We start from the raw sequence: 20,962 nt of genomic DNA on the forward strand, positions 1-20,962 counted from the left end.
TCTGTCGTCTGTAAGTGGATGTTATTCCGTCGTTTAGCGCGAGCTCAACATGCCCCCATCTTGCTTCTAGAGCACGACATCTTCGCCACACATGATTGAGTGGAGGCGTGGATGCTTGCTCTGGCCAAGGAACGAGCTGCACCCGAAGGCCCATCTAGTAGCGACCGTAGTAGCGACCGTAGCATCGATCCCGAGATAAGCCTCGCGTGGCATCAAGGGTTGCATCGAAAAGCTCGTCGCCATGCTCTTTGCAGAAGCCGAACAATCCGCGAGCCAGCCCTGTGGTGCTGATCGAAAACGAGCTCGAGCATGTCCGGTAGATGATAGAGGCAGAAAGAATCCACACAAGGGGGTTTCATGAGCCAATAAAGCGTTTCACGGTTGCATGTCCAAGAGTGTGAAAGTGAAGTGGCAGCCGACAGTTCTGGCGTGCTGTAAATTCTGTATGGCGCCATCACGCTAAGCTTCGTGATCATCAAGCACGATAAGCTGCAACACCAACAGCACAAGCCCTGCAAAGCCTTGCCGAGCAATCAGATGCTTGCATTGAACGGTAAGAGTGGACATCGGGATTTCTTTTTGCTGGGATGCATCTCAACCTTCACGCACATATTCCACGCCTTGCCACGTGAAGACGGGACGATGGAACGGGAGAATTGTGAGAATATTAGCGCAATGGTTACAGCCCGCATGGGCGGTCACATCATGCTGACTGTCCAGCAACGATAAAATCTCTGTCATTGTTCTCGAAGGCCAGACTGACGACCTCACACAAGTCCGTTCGCCGTGCTGGTCATCGATCGATATGACTGTCGAGCTTTTGTCTCAAGTGACTGGCTATGGCGTTATTGTTGGCTTGTCGTTTCTGTTCTGTGCTATCATCTTGATATGTGTGCGTCTGCAGAAGAGGTATCTGTCAGAAGATTCTGATCAGTCGGAGATGGTAAGTTTCTCGATATTCGAGGCGATCAACAATAGTAGCTAATCGATCTGCACAGTTCATGGTTGCCAACAGATCTGTTGGAACAGGATTGACATGCTCTGCTGTGTTCTCAAGCTGGATGTGGATCAATGAGAGTGTCTTCTCGGCGGCCTACACCTACAAATGGGGCGTCGCGTTACCAATATGGTGGGCGAGTGGACTGTCGTTCCAGATCGCTTTGATGGCAATTATGGGCATTGTAGCGAAGTTGAGGGTGCCGGTATGCTTCTTGATGTTGTGTTGCAAGGAGTCGAATGCTGATCGAAGCTCAGTACGCCCACACATCGCTTGAATTCATAAGAAGACGATACGGCAACTACGCACATCTCATCTTCATCGTTCTGAACCTGATCAACAACGTCTTCGGGTGTGGTAGCATGATTTTGGCCGGATCGCAGCTTGTTACAGGCATGACTGGAATGCATGTCATCGCTGCTTGTGTCTTGATTCCTGCTGGCGGTGAGCGAACAATAAATTGAATCCTTGATCCATACTGACCATTCTTCAGTCGTGCTGTATACTGCTGTTGGTGGGATCAAGGCAACTTTCCTGACAGACTTCCTGCACACCACCATTGCCCTGGTGCTATTACTGTACTTTTCGATATCCGTACTCGTCAGCCCGCACATCGGTGGTCTATCAGGGCTCTACGAGAAGGTTCTTGCTGCGGATGACTACATCGAGGGCAACTACAGGGGCTCTCTGTTGTCATTCAAGTCGGAGCCAGGTCAGTCCCATCTTCGAATTCAAGACCAGATCGCGGGCGTACGCTGACTGTTCCAGCTATCCTATTTGGACTGGTACTCAAGTTTGGTAACCTTGCTCTTGTCCTCATGGATACAGCATTCTGGCAGAAGAGTTTCGCAAGCGAAGTGCACGCGACCGTGCCAGGCTACGATCTCGCTTCGATTGCCATCATCGCGATTCCATGGTGCACTGGAACGATCATTGGTCTTTCCGCGCGTGCTATTGAGAAGACACCAATCTGGATTGCATACCCAGAGACCCTCACTCTGAAACAGGTAAACTCCGGTCTCGTCATGCCGTACGTGCTGGAGAGTTTGCTCGGCAGGGGAGCGACGGCTGGGTTACTGGTTCTCATCTTCATGGCTATTACCTCTACGATTTCTTCGTCTATGATCGCTGTGAGCAGTATCATCTCGTTGGACTTCTTCAGAACCTACGTCAATCCACAGGCCAGCAACAAGAAAATCATGCAGGTCTCACATACCGGTGTGGTGTTCCATGGCTGCTTCATGGCTGGGTTTGCCATTATGCTGCAGTATGCTGGGGCTACCAACAATTGGTCGACCTACTTCCGCCCGATCATCGCTTGTCCGGGTATCTTCCCGATGATTTTGACGATACTCTGGGATCGGCAGACGAAAGCTGCTGCGAATGGTGCGCCACTTCTCGGGCTTTGCTCTGGGCTGGCGGTCTGGCTTAGTCTGTCTTGGAAGTGAGTAGCCCTTTACACAAACATCAGATGGATGGAACTAACATATCGCAGATGGGGCGGCACAATCGACATCAACACAACCCAATTGCAACTCCCTGGACTGTACGCCGCAATCACGTCGTTCTTCTCACCTTTGTTGTACTCCATCATCATTTCGCTCGCCTGGCCATCTCGATTCGATTGGCGTGAGTTCTTGAAAATCGACCTCATCGAAGACAAGAGCGTGGCGAGTAGCGAATCGCCTAGCACACTCGCTGTTAATCGGATCAAAGACGCAGACAACGAGAAGAAACTCGCCGTCGAGACGCAGACCACGCCAGCCGGTCTGCCAGCCTCTGACCGTAACAGCGAAAATAGCCTCGAGTATGTGGTCCATCCTTTCGACCCAGAGACGATCCGACACATCAAAAAATGGCGTAGCATCGCCGTGGGATATTTCATCGTCAATGTTCTGACCACAATCGTGCTCTGGCCTTTGCCGCTTTATAGAGACTGGATCTTCACCAAGAACTTCTTTGGTGGTTGGGTGACGATGTCGATTATCTGGCAGTGGCTGGCAATCATACTGGTTGTGATCTATCCTGTTTATGATGGGAGGCATGCCATTGCGAAGACCTTTCGGGGGCTGAGGGAAGATGTGCGAGGGGCAAAGAGACGTACGGTCGGTATTGAGCCCAAGTAGAGACTTCAATGGCAAGAAGCTGGCTTTCAAATTTGCCGATGCTGTGCACGAGTCCACACTGTTTCAGGATGACCAGCGACAAAAATTGATGCGCGAACACTCAATCAAGATCGAGTGATGATGCGCCGTGGTCTTGTTTTCCTCTTCTCGAACATGATCATTCTGTGAATTCGTACTTCTGACGAACTCCAGTTCACAGTGAGTAAATCAGTTGGCCCAGGCGATGGCTGAGCTTGCTGCCTCCAGCAATCACAATGAGCTGAGAAAAAGCCCGTAGTTCTGCAGGGAAACCTTCCGAGGATCGTGGTGAAAAGCCGCAGGTACGAAATTTCGCTGAGCGGCCCGCCAGATCGTTGATTATCCAATTGATATCAGTCTCAGACTTGGCCAGACTCTGACAGGCTGATGAACGTGTTATAAATTGTTCTGCAGCGGTCGAAGAGTTGTGGGAATCGTTCATGCAGTGCCAGTATAATTGTGATGACATTTTGACCCCGATTAGCAACAATGCAATTCGTAGCCGTAGCGTAGGCTCAATATCCGATCTCAAGATGATGTAATGTGTTTGTTGTTGCGTTCGTTTGTCCTACGGAAGGTGTTGGCGGGGTAGACCCCGAAAATGCCAAGTCGGGGCAAATTTTTTCCCAAGCTTCACTCACCCCAACACCAGCGTCTATATTTTGATATGTTACACACCCCTTCACCAATCAATCGCTTTCGTGGTGTAGTGTAAGAATTTGCACCTCGTCCAAATGGCCCATTGAGCATGTCCTAACGAGTGTCCAGTGGTTATCACGTCAGTCTAACACACTGAAGGTCTCGAGTTCAAGTCTCGACGAAAGTACAATGTACGGCTTCGTACGATTGTGAGTAGGCTGTTCAATCAGCTGCGATCTTTTTTGCTGTTCCGCATCAATGGTCAAGGTTTTGCCCATGGGACTGTGGCCCCCAACGCACATACGACGATGATAGCCAACCCGACTTCCAGGGATTTCAACAACCGTCAATTTTTTTTTGGTGTTGGCTAATCAATTGCACTCTGTTTCTGGCTGTAGGAATGCTATTGTAGCACTGAATTCTATACATGGTCGACGGACAAGCCTGCGAGTGTTGGAAGTATTACCACCCGCCATTGCTTACATTGTTCTTTGTTTCTTGGTTTGTAAAGCGAGACTATACATTGAGTCCATCGGTTTCGCGATCATTCAGCACGTTCCTGAGAAGACTCTATTCAGTCGAAGGCTGCTGATTCTACGGAACGAATGCCAAGTCGTCGGTCCACGCCCCGAGACGAGGACTTTCAAACTCCAACTCCTTCTCTCTTCCAGTCTCCTGCATGCATCTAACATTCACTTCTCGTGAACTATGCTCCACTCGTACAGATTTGAAGCTCAGTGCATCAGCGATCGAGTTCTGTCAAGATTGTCCTTGAGGCTGAGGAAAGCGGGCTGCCGGGCTGCACAGCAGCACCGTAGGAATCCCATCCTTGCCTCGCTTCTTCACGCTCAGCTCTTCAAGATCCAGGATGCGAAAAGCATTGTTCGCAGCATCTTGAACGTGGGGATGGTATTTTAGTGATGCGACTGCCGGACGAATCATTGTCAGAATTGTCCGTGACGGTAAATTTTACCGGCGATCAAGCAGAAACACAAGGCAAAAGACTGTCGAAAGATTTCGCTAAACAGTGATAGCTGAGAACCTGCGCGCTCCGATGGTCCAGATGTGGCGAGGACAATTTAATCGATCATGCAACCTTCGGTCACGTCCGTCGCAAATTCGCATCAGCTTAGCCAGTGCTGAGCTGTGCAACGTGCTACGGCAGTGGTAGAGTGTCGATCCAGCGCGCAGAATGTCCTCCTCATCCTAGAACACTGTCAGCTACGATTCAACTTCTTTCAACGATTTTCAAGCCATTATCCATCTACCCACCATGCCACATGCCGAGCCAAAACGTGCGGAAACGATTCGTCACATCGAAAACACAATGGTCCTCTTCACAAAAGCAATCAACTCACGCGACCTATCACCCACATCTCCAATCTGGGAATTCCTTGGCCCAGGCGGCATCGTCCATGGAGATGGCTTTCTCCAAGACGGTCCCCAGAAGACGCTCGACGTTCCAGAATTTCTCGCCATGTTGCGTATGATAGTGGATACTTACCCGGAATATGCTATACATCTTCAAGATATGAGCACTACTTTGGATGCGAAAGGGACAAGGGCAGTGATACACTCAAATCTCGACAGCCATGGGATGCCGAAGGGTGTGATCAAGCGTATCGTGACGATTACGACTTGGAAGAAGATTGAGGGAAAGTGGGTGGTTGCGGAGCATGTTGCTATTGAGGGACATGCTGGGGATGTGTAGCAGTCCCGTGCAGCGTGTGAGTACATTTCCTGCAAATTTGGTGATCGGATCTGCGAATGTCTGACTTCTGGCACTTCCCAGCCGCCGAAATGCCCAAGACAGGCTGTCGTGGCAAGAGCTGTACGCTCTGGGCTGACCAGTGCTATGTTCGACACTGCTTGACACGATGTCAAAGCCAGCGCTGTAGATGCCACGAGGATGACAATTGAACACTGATCGGCATTGTAATCAAACATACACCTCGACTGGGTGCCATCTCGTTCAGTGCTAGTATCTATACTGCACTTCTACTTTTCGAGTAAAAAGACCTCGCGGTACTCGTTTCAGCTGGTCAAAATGCGGATCCACAAAAGTGATGAGGCTCGCTGATCGCTCTACTGTTGCTCACGCTGGCCACCTCTCTGCCTGTCTTTTTGTTGTGGCTTGTTGTCATCTTTTGGCTTGCCCTCACCCATGGTAAGAGCGGCAGTAGAGAGGCGGTGGGAGAGGTCCATTTGAGTGCGGATCGTGTTGGCAAGGTAGGAGACGAGGAGGACGTCTTGGATGTGGTTGTTACTGTGATCACGTTAGTTTCGCTCATTGTGATCGCCAAACAGACTGGAGCAACATACAAGTCTCGCTCGATATCTTCGGCGTCAACCTTCGGAGCGAGAGAAAGAGTGTTCATCAAGAACTGGCCAAGCGCAGAAGATGGCTTCGCCTCCTCGTCCAGAACATCCGACACGTAGTTGGCCACGCGCTCAAGCATTTCAAGGACCTGCTCAATTGCGCGCTCCAGAGTCTCAATATCCGTCTGCAGCAATTGCGATCGGTCTTCCCGATCTCTTGCACCCGCAATCAACTCCAATCCGCTCCTGTCTGCATCGCCGTACTTGATCTCGTGTGGTACTGGGATGAACAGACACGAGTCTGCTGCGCGCTCTGCGGTCACTCCAATAGGAGCGCTGATGTATGTGTCTGCTCGTGGATCCTGACCGGCCACGGTGTTGACTGTGAGATGGACTGCCGGGTGTGGCCATGTGCCCTCGCCTTGTTGGGAGTAGAAGTTCTGGATCAGGGCAGAGAAAGTGTTGAGCTCGCTGCTCGTGGCATACCAGCCGATAAGCACCTCCTTAGGGCTGGCTTTCAGGTGCAGCTCAAGCATGCGCTTTTGGTAGTCCATGTCCACCTCAACCTGCTCTGCCGTCTCCGTGTGCGGAACTGCATAGCAATTCCTGATCTCCACCTCTGTTCCATCTTCACTTCGAACACCCAGTAATGTGCCAATGACGCGCTCCTGGTCCGCTGGTCGCCTAGATGCGTGGTCGAGAATCGAGAATATGGCTTGTGGTTGCACTGTCACCGTCACTGGCGCGGTGGTGGGGGCGGCGGTGGTGCCAACGGGCGCGAGAGGACGCGCGAGATGGAGGAAGTTCGCCATGGTTGCGGCCTCGCTGCGTCGGCGGTGGTGGCGGAGGGATCGGCGGTGATGATTGTTGACTGGCACGAGGGTCAAAGTCGCTGTTCTCGTTGCCGCGTTGCGTTCCTGCGGTGGGATGGTCTTGGCACGAAATTTCTTATCTTATCGCAGGTCGTGCGAAACTTAACCTTGCAACTTCACTCCACATCTAGGTGCAGGATCGCGTACGAACAGCTCAGCTTCGCCGGAGGCTCGATATGAGCGGGACGATATCAATGATCTCCTAAAACAATCGAGATCCTCCAAACGCGTCGATATGGCTCCTTTCCGTGGCAGAGGAGCTCGCGGTGGCAGCAGAGGTAGGGGCGGAGGATCGAGAGGAGGATCAAGAGGAGGTCGAGGAGGCAGAGGAGGAATACAAAACACTGGAAAGCTCGCGCGAAGTGGTATCAAGACGAAGAACGGCTATAGGAAGTTCGACAGCCAACGTGTGAAAGATGTGGAGTCGGAAGATGATGCACCACAAGTGGAAGACGAATCTGAATCTGAGCCCGAAATTGAGGCTGACGAGGAGGTTGAGGTCAAGCCGACGGTGAAGGCTTATAATACCTTACTGCAATCTTTGCACGGTCCAGAGGAAGCAGAGGAGAATGGCGAGCGCAAGGCGAAGAGACGGAAGATTGAAAGGGTGGTTGAGCAGGAAGACAGCTCGGACTCAGACGAAGATGCCGATGAGGACATGCTGGAACAAGATGAATCGGACGAGTTGACCAGAGATGTGTCTGACGATGAAGAAGAGGTGGTCGTAGATGGCGAAGAAGAGATGCTTGAAACGGACGATCCATTCGAGGTACATTTTGCGAACCCAGACGACAACGAGCTGAGGCGAAGGCTTGAGGCGATACAATCCAGTCAATGGAAAATGGAGAAGCGACCGCTCGGTGGCAAGGTCCACGTGACTCTGCACTCGCCCGCCTGCGTTGATGGCAGCGGTGCTCGGAAACTTGTGAATGCCATCAGCAACCTCCCACTGAAAGAACGTTTGTCGAGGCATGCGGATAAAGTTATCACCCTGGAGACACCGCTGGATCAGGCTTTTGGGGCTTATCTCTTCAGTTATAACGATGTACTACTGGGCAATCGGACGCCGCGGAATGCTGAATCTCTACGAACGATGACCGCTTTCCATGCTGTTAATCACGTCTTGAAAGGCCGTGACAGGGTGATCAAGAACAATGAACGCCTGGCCCATGCCGATGATATAGATGCTCCGGAGTGTCGAGATCAGGGCTTCGTACGACCAAAGGTTCTCATCCTAAATGGAACACGTCAAATGGCTGCGAACTATGCCGATGCAATTGTCAGTGCGTTTCAACCCGATCAGCAGGAGAACCGTAAACGTTTCGACGATGCCTTTACCGCGCCTTTAGACGATCGCGAGCATATTCCAGAAGACTATCGAGAGCTATTTGGTGGCAATGACAGTGATGATTTCATGACTGGATTGAAGTTCACTCGAAAAACGCTCAAGTTCTATTCGGCGTTCTACAACAGCGACATCATCCTCGCTTCGCCTTTGGGGATTCGAAAAATCATTGAAAATGAGGACAAGAAGAAACGAGATCATGACTTCCTCACCTCTATCGAAGTAGTTGTCGCAGATCAAGCAGATGCTATGCAGATGCAAAACTGGGAGAACGTCGAAATCGTCTTCAATCATCTCAATCTTGAGCTCAAGGACTCGCATGGGTGTGACTTTTCGCGTGTCCGGAACTGGTATCTCGATGGGAACGCCAAATACCTTCGCCAGACGATCGTCTTGTCCGCTTACATCACGCCGGAAATGAACAGACTGTACAACTCGCACATGCAGAACGTTGCTGGTAAGACCAAGATTGCACCAGTATACTCTGGTGCAATCACAACAACAAGTGGCCTGGGCTTCAAGCAGACGTTCTCCCGTTTCGACTCACCGTCCCCTCCAGGCGATCCCGATGCAAGGTTCAAATACTTCACAACTGCGATACTACCACGACTGTTGAAACTTCCGAAGCCTGCAGATGGCGCACAAGGTATCTTGGTCTTCGTCCCTACATACTTCGACTTCCTCCGACTGCGAAACTACTTCGCCACATCTACACAGACGGAGAACATTTCTTTCGGTACCATCCATGACTACAGTGAGAAGTCTGAACAGCGGCGAGCGCAAGCTCATTTTCGCAACGGCCGGCATTCGATACTCCTGTATACACAGAGAGCGCACCACTTCTATCGCCTGCGAATGAAAGGCGTGAAAAGAGTGGTCATGTATGGACTGCCAGACAATCCGATCTTCTACCAGGAACTTGTCGAAGGCTACCTTGGTGCCACCATCAGTGAAGGGACAATCGATCCTATTGAGACCAGCGTCCGTAATGTCTTCAGTAAATGGGATGGACTCCGGCTGGAAAGAATCGTCGGGACAGAAAGAGTCAAAACCATGCTCAGTGGTCAGGGCGACACTTTCGACTTTGTATAATTACCTCTCTAATATGTGTCGAAGCATCAGCATGCTTTGCGCAGCAACAATTCGCAGCCCACGGAACCAAGTGTAGGTGGTCTCGGCTCACATTATTAAGGTTTCCACATCTCAGCCTTGCGCAGCTCAGCCTTCCACATCTCAGCCTTTCTATGTTTAAAGCTACCCAGATTGGTCCGATGGCTCAATACTACTGACAGCGCATTCGTCCAAGCTGCAGGTCATGCAACACACCTGCACCCTACGTGAAAGACATTGCCGAGAAGCGGGGTGGCTCCAATTATGCTAAGAGATGGTGGCGATATGTAATTGCTCTGCGCTCGCAGGCACACGCTCACAGCATTCACTGTCACTGTTACGACTAAGTTGATCAGGGAGCCCTTGAGGATGCACAGTCACAGCTACAGCCAGGATAGTACCCTGTCCGGGTGGAGTGAATCAAGCAGCTTGCAGCCAAAATCCGGTCGGGAGCAACAAGCTGGAGCACCGGCGCGCAGCTTCAAGAAGAATCTCTTCGGCGCCGGTCTGGCCCTTGCAACAGGCGTGCTGCCAGTGTATTTCCTTGTCTTTGCGAGCCTTGCCTACCGTTACGATGGCGCACGGCTCGAAGATTCGCCTATTGCAACATGGTTGCTAGAGGCCGCCAGATTTGTCAGTTCGGTTCGACCCTGCTCCAGGATATCAATACTGACTGGGAAAAGGGACCTTCAGTGTTCCCTATTGTTTTCGCGGCCATTATTGGGCAGTTGATGACAGCACTGGCATCTTGGAGACTCGAAAAGGACATTGCAATTGGAGCGCTTGAGTACCTGCTAGCAAGCCGCTCTTTAGCATCAGCTTTGCTGGCCCTACCGCGACTCCAAATAATATGTATCTGGACACCTGCCATTCTCCTGACTTGGTGCTTATCGCCGCTTGGCGGCCAAGCTACTTTGAGGGCGGTGTCTCCATCTGTCTCACATACACTGGATTCCGCCTGGCTCGTGCACCTCGACTTCAATGGCAGTCAGCCAATATCTACTTACGCCAACGATGCATCAAGTTTCGGCGGAGTCATCAGATCTGCTTACGTCGCTGCTCTAGCGGGCCCGAATAGCACAAAGCAAGGATCGCAGGATGCCTTTGACAATCTGCATATCCCTATGCTTGAAGCGCAATCGGGGCAAGCAGATGAAAATGGGTGGTACAACACAACTGCTGCTGAGTCGGCTGTGAACGTTGCCCTAATTGGAATACCATTCTCCGGAGCTGAGCAACACGGTAATTCCGGCTTCATTATGCAGACTTCTTATTTCTACCTGGACTGTGCCACCGCTATGAGTGCCTGGAAACGGCGTAACGAGACCACAGCTTACCCTGCCCTCCCGCTCGCAAATTCCGCGTTGCGACCCGGGTTGAAACTGTATAACAATACCGGATTCATCCCTGGAACTTCGTCACCTGGACCGGAGAACAATCCACTCTTACGGGACATCACTGCAAATCACACGTGGAACGACACAAGCCCACGTGTCATTGGCTTCCAAACTGGCACATTCGGAAATCCTAATGGAGGAGACCCATCGATACTCACAGAAGCATGGTGTAACATGACTACCACTTTCGTCGATGTCCGCTTCACCTGTTATGACGGACCTCGCAACTGTACCGTCGGATCGATACGCAGAAGTTTACAACAGCCTTTTCCAAGCACTGCGACCTACCTTGACGGGGAGAACCCTTACGTTGCTGAAAGCTTTTTTAGGCAGTTCATGGATGCTGTGCCGCCAAACAGGAATCGCTACTACACGCCACTTGAGCAGTACTTCCTAGCTCCTGCGACGCCTTTCCATATAGAAGAAAACTCGGATCCGATCGGAAACATAGGGCCAGAGCTTTTCTCGCAGAGGTTTACGCAACTTCTCAATACCTTTTGGCTCGTCAGCATTGCCCCGGATGCTGTTACCGGCAATTTTTCCGCACCACTGGTCACTGATCTAGTGGATCAAGCCAGTTTCCAATCTGAATGGGGATCTTATGGATATGGCATCAGACTTCGCAAAGGCCAAAATGAAATCTCCTTTGCAGTATTGCGCTATAGCACTTTCTGGCTCAGCACCTTGGTCATAATCTCATCTCTCTTGGTCTTTGCCGGGCTCCTCACCGCAGTTTTCGACATCTGCCGGAAAGGCCCCACGGTGCTTGACGAATTTGTCAATTACTTACGACACAACCCTGTTGCGATGTTGGATGTCAGAAGCTCAACAGAGGACGGCGTTGATATTGCACGGCGCCACAAAAATGTGAAGGTACGACTAGGTGATGTTAGACCGGAGGAAGACGTGGGCTTTCTAGCAGTGGGAACGTTAGGGACCGGTCTGGCTTTGGACAAAATCAAGGAGAAGAGGCTGTATTCGTAACTTTGCAGCGGTCCTCAACCAGGTCTAACCCCTTTCACGGCATTCTTTGTAATTAATCATAACCATCTCTGCTTCCTTCATCGTCAGCGCCCAGCCCTCCCGCCAATATCTCCATCTGCTTCCAAGGCATACCCCTACAAGTCGGACAAATCCACAATTCTTTTGGTTCTTCCCAAATCTCCATGCCTGCGCAAGACTTGTGCCAAGCTTGGCCCGGAACTTGACACCACTCGTTATCGCAGTTGATGATGCCGGTGTGAGAGATGTCACCTGTGCTTGTGTCCGGTGCTGCGCCGTAGAGATTGAGTCCGCAACAGTGCAAGATTTCCACCTCGCATTCGCCTTTCCCAGATGGGGATAGCCGCGTCGTGGGAATAAAGAGCGATGGTGGAGAGGACGTGGTTGAAGCTGGCTCTGACTCTGGCTCGTTGGCGATCGATAGCGGCAGTGACATGAGCTCGGAGATCGGAGTCCAAGGAAAGAGCTTTTGCAGCTCCGAGAGTGGGCGAAATTTGAATATGCAGCAAAATTTGTCCTGAGTGCTGATCTTCTCAGAATGCGCAGTCAACTCGATCACAATGTTTCTGGGACTCTTGCTGTTTGACGACAGGTGAGGGCTCGTAGAGACCATGCCCCACTCCCTTGAAGGATGCCACAATCCCTCCGCTGCCTTCAACTCGAGCCATCCACGCACAGCTCCGTGGCAAGTCGCCTTGCTCCGATATGCCAGCTCATCTCCAATCAGTACTCGTGTCCATAAGCTATCGACACTTGGAGATGAGATCACGAGCTGGAAAGGTTCGCCGGGCGTTGCGAGCACCAAGCATGAGACCGTCTTTGAGCCTTTTGACCATTCGACCTCGAGATCAGGGAAGATACGAACAGCTTGTCCTGAACTATCCTGAAGCTGCACAGCTATGTTACCGATGACAGGCATGTTGTATTGTAGTTACCTTCGCCAAAGTATGATTGAGCATCAGTACGCCGCTGTCCCGGGTGAATGAAAATGGTCGGCTCGCCGGAATTCTTGTAGACAACGAAAAAAGCTCGGAATATTGCCAGAACGCTCGACTTCCAGTCTTTGCTGGCGCTTTTGAGATCATTCGTCGTTGAACGCATCTGTACCACGTTGTGTCTGGACACTGTTCGCTATCGGTGTTCCAACATTCACATTCACAGCATTCAATGAAAGTCGTCGAATGGGCGAGCGAGATCGAGAGTTGGCATGAAGCCATCGTCGAATGTATTCGATTGGCTGTCCTACCACAGTTTTTCGCGGGCCTGTTGACTGATATCAGCACCTAATACTCTACGAGGTAGTCGCAAAGCTGGTCTGATGGAGACAAAGCCATGGCTACTGCTCTATAGGCCTAGGCTTCCGAGCCACTTGCCTCGTCTTCGTGATGACAGGTTTTCTTCACTGCAGATGTGGCCATCGCCAAACGGCCAGCGTAGCTGATGTTTGGCTTTGCCAGCGGCACTGACTTTGTTCATGACATTGCTCCACTCTAAGCGCGCGGAGCAGCTCCTCATGCAGGTTGCGAGCTCTCATTCCGCTCCACCAGCTCTCCAACGCCTAATTGTCTCCCCACTTTCACCTTTCTCTTCTTCTCTTTCAGCCCAGCATCTCCGGCCTTGCCTGCACTCCCGACCTCATCTCCTTCATCCTTCGCGATCTCGTCATCTGACTCATCGTCCAGCGCCTCTTCTCGCAGGAAGTCCAGATCCATACGCATGCTATACGCATCTTCTCCATCGGCGTAGTACTTGGCCTCCGTTGCGACAACTTTGAAACCCAGTGTGTCCCGATATAGCGAAAGTGCTGCAATGTTTGATTCACGTACGTGTAGCGATACGTATTTTGCGCCGAATGTCTCGAACATGGCCCGTTCTGTGCGCTCTTGTCAGCTTCCATCGTGCATATCCTGAACCTGAGCATGTCGACTCACGACTTTGTCGCATAAGCTTCTCTGCCAATCCTAGTCGCCTATGTGTCCTCATCACACTCAAGGAAGTGATGTGTCCATGCTGTATCCCATCTGACGGGTCTTCCTCCATTTTCGCAAGGACGTAGCCGACAATTTTGGGCGCATCGTAGGGTGTCTTCTGAGGTCGCGAAACCTATAGTAGAGGCGCATCAGCTTCATTTCTACATTCTATGTGGTTATCATGCCCTGGACCAAGTCATACGTACATCGACTGCTACATAGCTCAATTGCGGCCAGCTCAGAGCATGGTACATGTAATATTTGCAAAAGTAGTTCTCGGGAAGGTTCGTGATGTTCGTTTGTTGGACATGGGGGATGTCGGAGAGCTGCAGAACGCGGATATCCATGGCGGCGGTGGTGGTCCTGGGCGTGGACGATTGGATGACGAGGTAGTTCAGTTGCACTGTTCCGCGAAATAGTGGGAGAGGTGGACGGCAAGCGCCGGTTCCGGCGGTACTTTGCTCCGAGCTATCTTGGCCTTAGGCCCAACCTTTCGACCCCCGATCTCACGTACAAGAGGTGATTCGGTGTACTCCATGCATTACTTCGAAGACATCAAAAGTGAATTTGAGGACGGCCTCCACGAATGAAAGCATCGGTGAGTAGCGACCCAAAACAGCCTTTCTCAGGAAGGAGAAGCAGGCACAGTACTGGACATTCGAACATGCTTCAGACAGCACATGCGGAAACGACTGATTGCCCCAAACCAGTGGCTCCGATTCCATCGAGAGATGCTTTTAATGATGTTTCAGATGCCCGTGGAGGACTATACGAAGTAAGCTCACTATGCAAGTTGTCCGGGTCGTTGGTGACAGAAAACCCCCCATACAAGAAATCACGCCGCTGTCGCCTAGCCACTCAATTGCATCATTCACAATCACTTTCCCTTCCCTGCATTGCGAGATGGAAACTCAACGAATGTGTTATCGTCATGCACGTGAACCGAGGTGACTCGTGTGCCCTTCGCCGTGTGATAACTGATGGTAATGACTTGCTTTGGGTCATTTGGGTCCTTCGATGATTTGTGAGGTTGGGCGCCCCTAGAGATTGACATCCTGCGATCAGGATGGATCGATCGCATTGGGAACATTTTTAGTAATCGATGAACGAGGAGCCTACTGTATCTTTGCGTCCTGAACCTTTGGGTACTAATTTGCAGTCAGAACTTGTGCGATTCAAATGTTCAATTTGGGTCTAGTATTCACCCACCTTCTTCTCAATAGTCTCGCTTGCCTTGTTGGTGGCTGCCTGGAAAGCTGCCGGAATGGACTGTTTTGACGTCGAGCCAATGTATTTGACCGCAAGGGATGATGTCTTCTGCATCTTGACAGAATAGAGCGGTTGCGAACTGGAATCGGGGTGAGGGGTGTTGCTGAGACTTGTGTAGTTACCTGAATAATGCTCGGTATGTCGTATCTTCGCCAGCCTTTATAGATACACGGGACTGAGGCTCCAAACGCCAGCGACGAAGAATGTTGCCAGGCCAGCGTCACACGATAGATCGTGTTCTCAGACCTAGCAAATCAACAGGTTCCTGATAGCGCCTCGCAAGCTCGGAGGCCTCGCACACGATATAAGCGCGCGCAAATACGTAGCTCGTGGTAGCCCACGGTTGCTGCATGAGCGCTGAGCCGTCGCAGCCCAGTAGGCCACTTCTCCATGCGTTCTTGTACGCGGGCATCGACGGCCGACATCAATCCGGAAACCCCGAGGAAGCGAGCGCTTGGAATGAGGCAGTGAGAGATCATGACCAACCATACCAACGCGATGAACGCTAGTCTTAGATACCGTATGTGACATTGCGGCGTATACCGTGGGGCCTGCCAAACATGAGGTCCGCTTGGTCGGCTCGGCACGCTCGGCCGGCAGGCTCGTCCCCCGAATATCGTTTCCGCTCGTTCCACTTTAACAGTTCACTCCCTGTCATGGTCACAACCCTTTCTTTTGCATTTGCATATATTCCGCTGTTCGGAAAGCATGCGTGCGGCACTGCTGCTCCCCCGTACGCTCAAAACAGCATCGGTCATCAGGCAGATTTCTTCCAATTGGCACATCGTCACCCATCGCCGAGCGCTACAACTTGCTCGGCGCGCAATGGCATGCACCAGCAGTCTGGCTATCCAGCCTCGAGCATTTCCGACCGATGACGTTCCCTTGTTACCAACCAATGTCAAGTTTGAAGAGGAGAAGCTGATAGGCTACAGCGCTAAAGACTTCTATCCTGTAAAGATTGGCGAAGTGTTTAGGTCGAAATATCAAGTAGTCGCCAAGTTAGGCTTCGGAACGTCTTCCACCGTCTGGCTTTGCCGTGATCTACAGTTGAGTGGCTCTAATTGGTATAAAGTACCCTTTACTAATGGATGTACAGGAACAAGACGTTGCTGGCTCTGAAAATCTGCAGCATTGGTACGGATGAGTCGCAGGAAGTGGCAATATCACAGCACCTGAAATCCATCGATGCCGAACATCCCGGTAAATCACATCTGCGTGTAGCTCTGGAGGATTTCCAAATCCAAGGACCGCACGGTTCCCATCAATGTCTCGTCTTTCCGGCCTTAGGCATGACTTTAACAAATCTGCGCGATCTGTTCGACGAGAAGGCCCTCGAGAAAACCCTCTTGCAGAAGTTCTTACTCGTAATCGTGACTGCCTTAGACTTCATGCACCAGGCAGGAGTAGTGCATACAGGTCAGTAATTGTGAAATTTTGAAGGCATACTGGCTGAAATAGAAAAAGATTTATCGCCTAACAACATACTCGTCGGAGCCGATGAAACCACAATAGCCAAAGTGGAGCAGGCAGAACTGGATAATCCGTCACCGCGCAAGGTCCTCGCGGACCGAACAATTCATCTTTCCTACGCCATGCCAACGAGTTACGACCCACCAGTCATCACCGACTTTGGCGCCGCACGTCTTGGCGAGCCAGGCCAAAAGTACTCAGGCGATGTTATGCCTGGGGCCTTCCGAGCTCCGGAAGTAATTGCTGGCATGCAATGGGACTCTCAGATAGACATCTGGTCTGTCGGGGTTATGGTATGTGTTCATTCATCCATGTGCACGAACAGTCACTGACGTCAGAATACTAAGATTTGGAACCTGCTTGAGGATGGCAATCTATTTGATCCCGTCAAGGATGGGCACCTCAACGACGAGTTACACTTTGCACAAATGGTCTCACTGATGGGACCTCCCCCCAAACAATTTCTAGAACGCTGCAGTAAATGCCGCAACTTTTGGGATTCTGAAGGTGAGTCGTCCTGGACACCGATCAGCATGGCTCCGTTTCTCGATCCGGCTAATATATGAAGGGAACTGGATCGCCGCAACGCCAATCCCGCACCAAACCCTCGAATCGCGTGAGATGCGCCTGGTCCGTAAAGACAAAGTGCTGCTTCTCAACCTCATGCGGAAAATTTTGAAATGGCTCCCAGAAGAGAGACCGACTGCACAAGATTTGTTCGAGGACGACTTCATTCTGCAATTCATGTCCGAGGACTATCCGCAAATTTCATAGCCATTGCTACCCAGAAAGCACCGGAAGGCTCATGCTGCGCCCCAGAAATGCTAAATATTCCCTGCTAATATTGGCGACAACGCTTGTCGCGCAGCTCCCAGCACTTTCTGCTGGGTGCCATATCCGTACTGACTTCCACAACAAGAACGAGCACCAATGAGACCCAGCCGCTATATGCTTCCGACACGACTTCCGACGATACGACCATCTCACACGACCTTCGGACAGGCTACTGCAAGGGCGCGGACCTGTGGCCTTACAGTTTGTTGCAAGGCTATGCGCATTGCCATCAAGCTCAAAAGCCAAATTCCTCTCTTCGGCCGACTGCACGCGCATTCACTCACACGAACTGGAAGTTGTCCCAGTTACATGAGGTCGCACCAAACGAAATTGTGGTCGCTCATTCAGGGCCTTGAACGCATCCACCACGCCACTCCAACCGTTCCCAAGGCATCGAGAAGTCCAAATGTTTTCGGCATATTCCAGTATGCAAGCTTGCGACAATAATCCGGAACGTCATCTGTATTACGCAGAGTCTCATCTGCGATATTCGTCCTCGGAATTCCCTAAGACGGTAGCTCCGCCCTCAAGAACTTGCACAGAAGATACCATGAAAGCGAATGGGGCAGTCAGCATTCTCGGGAAGGACACTGGCAGATTCAAAGTGTCTCTACCTCACGGTAACATTGATCTTGACGGCACTATCGTGTAATTGCTAGCTCCTATATCTCACTGTTTGCACTGGTTCAAGCTCTGCTCAGGTCTTGTCTGATAGCAGTTGCATCGGAAGTATCGACCCCAGATCCTCGACCATCTAAGCGTGCTCTTAAACTACGCATGAGTACTAACACTCTTTCTGGAGGACTCCAACGCAGAACTTGTTCGGCGGCTCTCATGGCTGTATTCGCATGATACCTGTCCCTGACAAGTGGTCTTTCCAGCATCCCAGACAACACGGCTTCAGAACCGTACAAAGAGACAATGCTTAGGGGATCATGAAGTGTAGGATCAAACGGAAATCTTGCCTGTAGGACGCAATCGGGTCGTCGATTCTGCTCGATCCAGTTGTGCAGCCGCCTCGAGCCTACCGAGCACAGTCGCTCAACATCTGCTAGAGATGGCAGATGTTCAGCATCAATGCTGCCGAGATGCTCGACCCAGTGGCACGCAGCGTATGCGAAGAATTCACCAAAGCCGCGTTCCGCTGGATCGTAGCGTATCATATTGGCTTCCCATTGATCCCACGTGCAATCTTTTGTGAAATCCACTGCTCCCGCGATATCATCCTCAAACAGATCAGTCTCCTGGGGCAGGGCGTCAATGGCACATTGCCGTTGTGAAAATAGGTTGGTCGTGCCCACTTCATCTAGAAGCAGATATCTAACACAAATGTTTAGCACACATTTCTCGGTGTGCTGTGCCACTTGACCGACAAGTAGCTGTGTGCACAAGTTTGGCCCGGCTGCGTGTGAAGCAATGTGCTCTTCTGGGTCGAGCTTTTCAACGATGTAATCCTTGATTGATTGATGCAAGAGACGGATCTGGCGCTTTTTGTGGTCGCAGTGATCGATTTGTGCGATGAAGGGACGTATCATATTCAGTGTTCTGTCTTCGTCCACCATCTCACTGAGCGCAGCAACTGTGGTTATGTTCGATGGTGCTAGGCCCAAAGCGACAGCGAACGCGAGCTCCGCAATGCTCAATGGCCTGCGCACCGCCGCAAGAATCCAGAGTGCCAAGGTAACATGTTCTCGGCGCTCAGCGTTCACAGCACATCTTGACAAAACCTCGTCGTATAAGCGAGAGAGCGGGCCAGGCAATGCCATCTTTCGAAGAAATTGTTGTATCAGAGGCAGTGTGGTGTATCCTTCAAGTTCGATCAGATCCGTCATCATCTTGATCCATATAGCACTGCCACAAGCGTTCGCGGATAAATGCTCAGCAATAACCTCTCTGATCTCTTCAGACAGGTGCCATAGCTGCTTGTCGACGATGTGTCTCGAGATGAGGCGATCTCTCCGATCCAGAGGTAAAATTTGGAGCTTCAGCGTAGCATCAAGTTGCAAGAGGTGGTAAGGCCGAGAACAAAGCAAGATTTTCAACCTTGAATTCGATCGGGCTAGCTCTTCCAAAAATCTGAGTAGTGTTCTCTTTGTTGCTTGAACGCATTCATCAAGGCCGTCGACTATGATGTAAAGTGACCGATCCAATGGAATGATCACCATACGCAAGAATTCTTCGAGCATTGAACCATCATTCGCCGGATTGGTTCCAGAGTTCTTCTTGTACCATTCATAGAAGGTGAGTTTCATGCCGGGAAGTTGCTCGAGCAGCTGAAGGATCAGGACTGAAAGTATGCTTGCAATCTGACCGGTCCCATCGTCAAGGCAGTAGTAGTAGCATATCTTCGGGTTGGGCAGGAGGTGCTCGTTCCTGCGCCTCAGTTCATCGATCAAGAATGCAACAAGTGCGGATTTGCCGCAGCCCATCTCTCCTAGTATGGCCAGATGTTGCACAGAAAGGGACGCGTACCATTGCATGAAAGTCTCGTCGGTCAGCAGAAACGCGCATGCCTCTTCACCTGGCGAAGAATATCGTCTGTTTCGAGCGTACGCAGAGTCGAAATCTGCGCGGCGCAACTCGCGCATCTGTGCATGGAGCTCACTCTGTCGATCCATTTTGTCTCTGCCCAACCATTGATAGACTATGATATGATAAGCAAAATCTCACTCATGGGATATCGCATTGGACTCACTTTCGAATTGGGTGAGAATGTCCCTGATGTCTGCTGTGATCTCGAGCGTGGCGTTAGTGACCAGACGGCCAAGGGCATCAGCATGTTTCAGGAAATCTTGGACGATTTCTGGTAGGCGTTCCTTCTCTTGTAGCAGTTTTAACAGCAGCCCGGTGCCTTTCTTGGCCAATACATCTAATGCCACGTTGTAGAACTCCAGAATCTTCACGTATACCAATACCAGTGCCTAAGGAGGATTAGAAAAATACGAAAGTTGAACAGCTTTTGCTCACCTTGTGGACCTCCGGCTGTTTCGTCCTTCGGCCGAAAGTGTCACAGTCATCTATGTATCTCATATTTTCGAGCATCTCTCCAATCTGCTTTGCAAAATCCAGATCAGCAGTGGCGAGGCTGATTGCAATCTGCGACCGTGATTGTTAGCCGCCTGATCACACCAGCGAGCCGCACGCCACCCTATTGAAATAACACTTACTGCTGTTACGCTGCGAATGACACCGCAGACTGTCAAGCTAGTAGGCTCGAGAGATGTCAATGGCGATGCCAAGTCCAAAGCCAGCTTGAAGTTCTCGAGTGGTACTTGGATGGATCTCAAGAACTTCACGCCTCTCAAGAAGGCATCGTCTTGCATCGCTCGCTCGTCAGTGATCTCGAGTTGTTCGAACAGCTGTGCGACGTTTAGGCCCTCCATTTGGGAAATGTCAGAGTCTTTCATGGTTCGCTTGACGGCCTCACGAAAGGCAGCGCTCCAGAGATCGTTTGATGGCAATCGATACTGATCGAGAAACGGGGCAATGGTGTCAGAGGACACAGTCTGTCCGTCACTGGGATCGTTGAGGGTCGTTGAAGCCACAAAGCTCGCTGCACTCTGTGAGAGCAACGTCGAAATCAGAGCTCGC

The 20,962-nt window shown here is 51.1% G+C and overlaps 10 protein-coding genes and 1 non-coding gene across 11 annotated transcripts; 6 read left to right on the top strand and 5 right to left on the bottom strand.

Annotated features, from left to right (window-relative positions):
* Nucleotides 1-805: 805 nt before the first annotated feature.
* Nucleotides 806-3,123, top strand: RHO25_007075 (uncharacterized protein; the record flags this gene model as incomplete). The annotated part of the gene is made up of 6 exons (XM_023597857.1): nt 806-943; nt 999-1,202; nt 1,255-1,441; nt 1,491-1,709; nt 1,766-2,441; nt 2,493-3,123. 6 exons carry the CDS (start codon nt 806-808, stop codon nt 3,121-3,123), a joined length of 2,055 nt encoding a protein of 684 aa, XP_023452598.1.
* Nucleotides 3,124-3,899: 776 nt separating this feature from the next.
* RHO25_007076 lies at nt 3,900-3,969 on the top strand. The gene has a single exon. It is a non-coding gene; the product is annotated as a tRNA-Val (tRNA).
* A 1,084-nt stretch (nt 3,970-5,053) lies between these two features.
* Nucleotides 5,054-5,491, top strand: RHO25_007077 (uncharacterized protein; the record flags this gene model as incomplete). The annotated part of the gene is made up of 1 exon (XM_065602884.1): nt 5,054-5,491. The coding sequence occupies one exon, from the start codon at nt 5,054-5,056 to the stop codon at nt 5,489-5,491; it is 438 nt and encodes a 145-aa protein (XP_065458956.1).
* A 374-nt stretch (nt 5,492-5,865) lies between these two features.
* On the bottom strand, nt 5,866-6,911 carry RHO25_007078 (uncharacterized protein; the record flags this gene model as incomplete). The annotated part of the gene is made up of 2 exons (XM_023597858.2): nt 5,866-6,046; nt 6,103-6,911. The coding sequence occupies 2 exons, from the start codon at nt 6,909-6,911 to the stop codon at nt 5,866-5,868; spliced, it is 990 nt and encodes a 329-aa protein (XP_023452595.1).
* A 295-nt stretch (nt 6,912-7,206) lies between these two features.
* RHO25_007079 (uncharacterized protein) lies at nt 7,207-9,408 on the top strand (the record flags this gene model as incomplete). The annotated part of the gene is made up of 1 exon (XM_023597859.2): nt 7,207-9,408. One exon carries the CDS (start codon nt 7,207-7,209, stop codon nt 9,406-9,408), a length of 2,202 nt encoding a protein of 733 aa, XP_023452596.1.
* Nucleotides 9,409-9,795: 387 nt separating this feature from the next.
* Nucleotides 9,796-11,807, top strand: RHO25_007080 (uncharacterized protein; the record flags this gene model as incomplete). Its single annotated transcript, XM_065602885.1, has 2 exons — nt 9,796-10,059; nt 10,110-11,807. 2 exons carry the CDS (start codon nt 9,796-9,798, stop codon nt 11,805-11,807), a joined length of 1,962 nt encoding a protein of 653 aa, XP_065458957.1.
* A 52-nt stretch (nt 11,808-11,859) lies between these two features.
* RHO25_007081 (uncharacterized protein) lies at nt 11,860-12,744 on the bottom strand (the record flags this gene model as incomplete). The annotated part of the gene is made up of 1 exon (XM_065602886.1): nt 11,860-12,744. The coding sequence occupies one exon, from the start codon at nt 12,742-12,744 to the stop codon at nt 11,860-11,862; it is 885 nt and encodes a 294-aa protein (XP_065458958.1).
* A 592-nt stretch (nt 12,745-13,336) lies between these two features.
* Nucleotides 13,337-14,142, bottom strand: RHO25_007082 (uncharacterized protein; the record flags this gene model as incomplete). The annotated part of the gene is made up of 3 exons (XM_023597861.2): nt 13,337-13,698; nt 13,757-13,928; nt 14,002-14,142. The coding sequence occupies 3 exons, from the start codon at nt 14,140-14,142 to the stop codon at nt 13,337-13,339; spliced, it is 675 nt and encodes a 224-aa protein (XP_023452917.1).
* Nucleotides 14,143-14,672: 530 nt separating this feature from the next.
* RHO25_007083 (uncharacterized protein) lies at nt 14,673-15,118 on the bottom strand (the record flags this gene model as incomplete). Its single annotated transcript, XM_023597862.2, has 3 exons — nt 14,673-14,835; nt 14,915-14,943; nt 15,005-15,118. The coding sequence occupies 3 exons, from the start codon at nt 15,116-15,118 to the stop codon at nt 14,673-14,675; spliced, it is 306 nt and encodes a 101-aa protein (XP_023452718.2).
* A 771-nt stretch (nt 15,119-15,889) lies between these two features.
* RHO25_007084 (uncharacterized protein) lies at nt 15,890-17,311 on the top strand (the record flags this gene model as incomplete). The annotated part of the gene is made up of 5 exons (XM_065602887.1): nt 15,890-16,065; nt 16,164-16,483; nt 16,532-16,830; nt 16,885-17,044; nt 17,106-17,311. The coding sequence occupies 5 exons, from the start codon at nt 15,890-15,892 to the stop codon at nt 17,309-17,311; spliced, it is 1,161 nt and encodes a 386-aa protein (XP_065458959.1).
* Nucleotides 17,312-18,057: 746 nt separating this feature from the next.
* Nucleotides 18,058-20,778, bottom strand: RHO25_007085 (uncharacterized protein; the record flags this gene model as incomplete). The annotated part of the gene is made up of 5 exons (XM_023597864.2): nt 18,058-18,336; nt 18,400-20,015; nt 20,067-20,292; nt 20,339-20,467; nt 20,539-20,778. The coding sequence occupies 5 exons, from the start codon at nt 20,776-20,778 to the stop codon at nt 18,058-18,060; spliced, it is 2,490 nt and encodes an 829-aa protein (XP_023452717.2).
* Between the last annotated feature and the right edge of the window lie 184 nt (nt 20,779-20,962).

This window comes from Cercospora beticola, chromosome 4, assembly GCF_033473495.1.
Source record: "Cercospora beticola chromosome 4, complete sequence".
NCBI classification, from domain to species: Eukaryota; Fungi; Ascomycota; class Dothideomycetes; order Mycosphaerellales; family Mycosphaerellaceae; genus Cercospora; species Cercospora beticola.